The sequence below is a fragment of the Pteropus alecto genome, unplaced genomic scaffold, assembly GCF_000325575.1.
Source record: "Pteropus alecto unplaced genomic scaffold, ASM32557v1 scaffold195, whole genome shotgun sequence".
NCBI lineage: Eukaryota > Metazoa > Chordata > Mammalia > Chiroptera > Pteropodidae > Pteropus > Pteropus alecto.
The window spans coordinates 3,448,803-3,454,919 of NW_006438073.1; the positions used below are offsets into that span (position 1 = coordinate 3,448,803).

At 53.4% G+C, this 6,117-nt stretch overlaps 1 protein-coding gene across 3 annotated transcripts in view; it reads left to right on the top strand.

The window, feature by feature from the left end:
• The window catches only part of ZDHHC14 (zinc finger DHHC-type containing 14), a 221,250-nt gene that overhangs the window by 205,568 nt on the left and 9,565 nt on the right, over positions 1-6,117 (top strand). For all 3 annotated transcript variants that reach the window (XM_006915021.2, XM_015591912.2, XM_025049067.1), the window contains 2 exons: positions 773-875; positions 1,982-2,091. In XM_006915021.2, the coding sequence (XP_006915083.1) occupies positions 773-875; positions 1,982-2,091 (213 nt within the window). The remainder of the gene's footprint in view (positions 1-772; positions 876-1,981; positions 2,092-6,117) is intronic.

The following is a 6,117-nucleotide window of genomic DNA, read 5'->3' on the forward strand; positions in this document are numbered from 1 at the left end:
ATGTCCAGGTTTCCCAGTCACCTCTCAAACAGCTGAGGACAGCCTTATATGTCGGGATTGGCTGAAGGGCAAGGAAAGGTTCCCTAAGTAAAAACGCCCGTCCCCCTGATGTCCCTCTGAGAGACGTCTCCGCTGGCTCAGAAGCCTACCCACAGGTGGGAGCAGGCAGCCACCAAAGGGTGGAGGGGCTGCCCAGGGAGAGGGGAAGTGACGAGGACGAGCCCAGCCCAGACTACTGCCACCCGCAGTCAGCCCGCCACACGACTGTCAACTGTTGCTGGTGTGACAATTTACTCACAGCCTCAAATCCCATTGGTACTACAGCCCTCTGTGTCCAGGAGCGAAAATTAGAGTCTTTCTGAAGCAATGGCCAATCCTGAGGCCTTTCCTCGAAGGCCTGGGCCTCTGTGACTCCAGCCAGCGAGCTTCCTGGCTTTGCCACCACAGTCGGTGGCTACACAGTGAGTCACGAGGAGAAGGCGCGGGCCAGGTCAGGAGGACAGGCAGAGGAGCTGCCACCCAGGAAGACGTGAACAGGTCATGTTCAGGGAGCCCACCTATCATTCAGGGAGTGCGAAGCCATGCAGGTGGCAGGAGATGTGACAGGGGGCATACCCTGAAAGTCTGTGGTTGGGCTAAAGAGACGGTTAGATGCAAGAGGCCTCGGGGACTGCCCGTGGTGTTTCCTGTCCAAGGCTCATGTCACCCCGGCTGCCTAGGGACCCAAGAGCACTTCCTGTCCTCCCGGTTCGCCTCCTTGACTTCCGGTCACCGTGCTGGAGGCCGTGGTGTGCTTCTTCTCCGTCTGGTCCATCGTCGGGCTCTCCGGGTTCCACACGTACCTGATCAGCTCCAACCAGACGACGAATGAGGATGTGAGTTCCTGGTGGCGTGTTCTTTTATGGCCAGCAACCTGGGGGAAAGGGACAAAAGAGATTAGGGGCCGAGATCCCCCCTGCACATCCTACTGCAGATGGGAGCCCTTGGGGACAAAGAATGTGCAGTGGGAGCATTTTCGTCTGTCATTGTCCAGTTTCTCTGTTGGAAATCTCTTACTTTCTGACCACGTCACTTAGATACCAGGAGTGGCCACGCGGCACCCAGTTCCAACCCCGGGGAGGAGATCCTGTTCTATTCCTGTGCCAGAGTTTCATGAGCAGCTCATCACCCCTCCGCTGTGGAGAGACCAGGGCAGGCTGGCATCTCGGAGGGAACATATAAGTCTGCCTTTCACAGCTAGTGTCTCGTTTTTGTTGTTGGAGATTGCCTAGACCCAGAGTTTAGTTAACCTTTTGTCCAGGATCCCATGCCTCTACTTACCACAAATGGAGAGGAGGTATAAAAACAGGAAGCGTGATGTTGGAAAACGCTTCTTCATAAGCCTGGCCCTCTTTGCTCTGAATATTTAGGTTCTGACACAGTCTCCATCGGTATATGAATTCAATGTCTCAGAATCACTCCGGGTGCTTTAAAGGCTTGAGCAAACCAGTGCCGATGAAATACGTGGGTTAAGAGAATATTAACACACTGTTTTGTATCTGGTAACTATGAACGTTAGAATCTGTGAAATTATTTTGGCAACACTATGAGGCTGAATTCGGATGGGTTAAAATTGGCAATTAGGAAAGCCACATTAACTCTATTGGCTGCCATTCATTTAGTTACTAATTAACTCTTTCAGCCGCCATTCATTTAGTTACTATTTAGCGCACTAAATGAGTAAGAAAAAAAATTCTCCACTGGCGTGTATGAGCTGGTCCTTTAGTACCATGTCGTAGAAATGAGAGATTTTCATCCACAAAGTTACTTTCTCCCTAATCAGACCCACTATTTGGGGATATTTCCAAGTTTGGGGTTCCTTGACAAAATTATCTCCATTTCTCCTGCTAAAGAAATGAGCAAAGATGATTCGGGGTCTCATTCGCTTCAGCTGTGGCGTTGGTATGGAGGACAGTGTGTTACAACTATCCTTTTCTTTCAGATTAAAGGATCTTGGTCAAATAAAAGAGGTAAAGAAAATTACAACCCCTACAGCTACGGAAATATCTTTACGAATTGCTGTGTTGCCCTGTGTGGGCCCATCTCTCCAAGGTAAGATTCAGAAAGCATCGTGCTCTTCACTAGATCTCAGGAAAGCAGACATCTTACCTGCGTGAGCACAGGCTTCACCACGTAGAGACCCGGCCACTGCTGGTGGATTCGGTCACACTGCTCAGATGACCGCCAGGTCAGCATCCCACTTGGTGACACAGAGACACGGCCTTAGTGAAATAGAGGTCATGGAGATCTGGCTGGCTGTTGTATTATGTTTGGCACCTTTTTGTACTTCCTGAATTTGTTTCAAGTTCAGAGGAAAATCCCCTAAGGGACAAATAGGGAAACTGAGACACATTGAATGATGTTGAGTGTTAGTGGTGAGCAGGGAGCCATGGTTATCATAGTAAGGGAGTCAGGACATGATGTAGGACACAGTTAGAAATAACTGCTAAAAGCTGAGTTGTATAGGATGTAAATGCTAAAATAGTTCAGGAGAGATCTGTGTGGCCCGAAGCAGTTGAGGTCGTGGTGATGATAACACAATGATATTAATAATGGCAGGAGCTGCCATGTATTGAACAGTGTTAGGCTCTGCTCTAAGTGCCTTATACGTGTTAACTTTTAGAACCTCACTCTGTGCCTGTGAGGCAGGTGCTATTATATCTCATTTTATGGATGAGAAAACTGAGGCTCAGAGAGGTTAGATAACATGCCCAGGATCACACAGCGAGTCAGTGCTACCTCGTCAGGACTCACACGCAGGCCTCTGGCATCAGGACCAGCGTGTGTGTCGACTGGGGCTCGCTGCCTCCGTGTCAGAATCGTACGAGTCCACAGTAGCGTCTTACCCAGGAAGAACGTGTTTCCAACACACAGATCCGTCATCCAAAATATTTATTGAGTGAGTATTCCAGGTCTCTAGAGTGAGTTTCCAAGCCTTTACCACTTCCTTCCTTTTGGTCTCTAATGTGAAAAATGAAGAGAGACCACAGAAGGCGCGAGAATTGCCTCTGAGCAGCTCCACCGTGCGCTCAGAACCTCCGTGGCCAAGGTCGCTGGTACGTGCTCTGTGCGCCCAGAACCTCCGTGGCCAAAGTCGCTGGTATGTGCTCTTGGAATGCAAATTTCAGCCTCAGCGAAATATTGTTAGGGAAGCAAGAGCGATGCCCCCCAAAAAGAAGAAAAAACCCAAGCTTGTATTCCAAGGCCATTTGTTGATCGGTACTGGTTTATTGTTATTGGTGCTATTCATTGGATCATTTTCTAGTTTGGGCCTAGAAAGTTGAGACCCCAGAGTGTCACCCTCCTCCTGAATTAGATGTCCTCGGGAGCCGCCTCTGAGTTGGGGCTGGCACGAAAGGGCAGCCAAGGACTCTGGCTGGGGGTGCCACCTCAGCCTGGGGTCAGGCGTGCCTGGATGGTGCCAGCCCCTCTCCAAGAGACCCCAGACTCACCCAGGAGCCCCTGTTGGGGCTCTTTGGGCCAGACGAGCCCATGGGAAGTGCTTGGATTTTCAAAGTTGAGCTCGTGTTTCCTGTCGGTGTGTTAATCTGTGGACGGTCGGGGCAGGCGATGGCACAAAGGCCGGGGCCTCGGAGTGTAAGAGGCGGGTGACACCCGAGCGAGCATCGCTCCCCATTTGTAAAACATACGCCTGAAACCCGGGGAAAGAACCGAAACGTCTCCCGTGTTGTCCACATTGCATTTCTTGCTCCCAGGTCTTTGATTTGGTGCCGCTTTGCATTGTTTTGTCCCAACCAACAAATTATTTCTGCTACGACTGGATTAAATTTGCTCTTTTGGCGGAGATGGGGCTGTATTCTTTCCAGTGCTCAATTCCCTGTGGATGGGGTGCTTCTCGAGGATGCCCCAACCTGGGAACCCCTTGGCTCACCCAAGAGTTTGCACAGGGACAGTGAGCCGCTGGCCACAGGCCTCCCAGAGCCAGCCAGGCCGAAGCACAGGGGATGATGTTCGTCTTGATCCTCCCTCCCGCCACCTTCTCTCTCCTCTCTCTGCCCTACCTCTCCCAGCTTGTCTGCCCTTAAGAAGCCCAGGGACTTCCACGGGCATCCCAGCCAGCCCCCTCCCCACTGAGCAGTGTCCCCTGCCTCGGACAGGGCCTGAGAACCACCTCTGTGCCCAGAATTGTGCTCTTGAGTTGCCTCTAAAACATTCTTAAATAGTGTAGTGATGTGCTCATGAGAGAGAGAGAGAGAGAGAGAGAGGGAGGGAGAATGAGCCACAGCGAGCATGCATGTGTGTGTGTATCGTCCCGTTTCCCAGTGAGAACTGTGGACCCACATTCAGTTCTGTACACAGTGTCTCCAGGGGTGTGGGGACAGCAGAGTGGGAATGGCCAGGTTTGGGGGAAGGGGGATCCTCATACAGGCCTGGCAGGAGGAATAGAAAATTGGAAAGACAGGAAGTCCCAAGATATAGCCAGGATCAGGCTCTACAGGGCGACGCCGTGAGCCGGCCAGGCATGAGCATTCCCTTGGCCCCTGCTGCTGAGCACGCGCCGTGTGGCAAACTCTGTGCTGGGTGCCAGGGACGCGTGTGAAGAGTGTGCAGCTTCGTGGGTGACACAGACCCATCAGTAGCGAATGTTCACAGCGATGGTGGGTCTGTGATGGAGGGCGGGGTGCAAGCTCCAGGGGGTGGGCATCCCAGAGGAGGGGGCTCTAAGTGAAATGTCCTAAAGGGTGGGGAGGGATTGGGAGAAAGGCATTGTGGGAGGACAGGCAGAAGAAAGAGCACGAAGAAAGGCTTAGAGGCGAGTCTGGCTTGTCAGAGGAGGAACTGAAGGGTTCATGGGTGGGAGTGAGGCGGGCAGGGAGGGAGAGGCAAGAGAGGAGATGAGGGGTGTGTGGCCAGATCAGGAGGCACTCGTGGACCATGGTGAGGACGAGAAGGGGACCTGTGGCAGAATGTCACAGTCTTGGGTGGTACATTAAACGGGCCGAATGCATCAGAAGCCGGCGACTTTGTTCTTTCCCCTGCTGTCCCTTCAGACTGTCTTGTGGCCTAGTTCTTTGTCTGCTCCTGGATGAAATTCCCTGCAAGTCCCTTAATTCCTCCTGTCACTTAAGGGAAGAGAAAGAAAAAAGGACGCGGGGCACTTTCATTTCCTCCAAAACGGTGTCATTTCAGCGAATCAGAACTTGGAACTTCTTTGAAGGTTAACACTTTACATCCCGTCATGCCTCCCGGGGTAGGGAGTTCAGTGTATCTTTTGGGGGATACAATCGAACCCCCAAAATGCCCCCACTGAGCCAAGTCCGCACTGGCTCTCCCCCAGGACGCCCGCGTCTGGCCCCTCACCCTCCCCTCCCCGGCCCCCAGTCCCAGCCCCCTCTTCCTCGGCAGGGCACAGGGGACTCCTTTGTCTCCGACACCCTTCTTTGCTCTTTTTACCTCCGATCTTCTATGCCTTCGCAGCGGGGTGGGGGGGTTTGCACACTTGTCTGACGGTCCTGCATTCAGGGGCGGGGGGTCCAGCGCCTCGTGTGGCAGACGGAGTTTTTTTGTTGCCTCTTGTCTTTTTTTAAACCTGTGGGGATTTAAACCTGTGTGAAACTGAAGCAGAGAGCGTTCCATTTCGAGATGCTGTCACAAGTATTTGCTGACGGCTTGTTCTTCTGTCACTTGGAGACCTGGAGGTAGGAGTTGCGAGGATAACTCCCGTCTTCTCGAGCTGACAAGCGGGAGCAGCCTCCAGCAGCCCAGCCCTCCACCCACCCTTAGGAGGAGGGTGTGGGGTGCACCCCGGGCCCTTCGCGGAAGCTTACGGAGTGTGTGTGGCCCAAGGCCCCACACGGGGGTCCGGGGGGCACAGCGGCAGGCCCACATATTAGCCGAACCTCCCGTTGTGGAAGCAAGGGACCTGGGGACACCGCGCGTGTGACACGAAGACGTGGGCTTGAGGCTGGAGAGGGAAGCGGGGGACGGCATGCGAGGCCTGAGGGCCGAGAGCAGGGGCCTGGACCTTGTTCGCAGTGGCGGCGCACCCTGAAAGCTGTGCCAGCGGGAGGGGTCACACGATGGGGATGAGGTGCTGGGAAAAACGCTGCCGGCCAC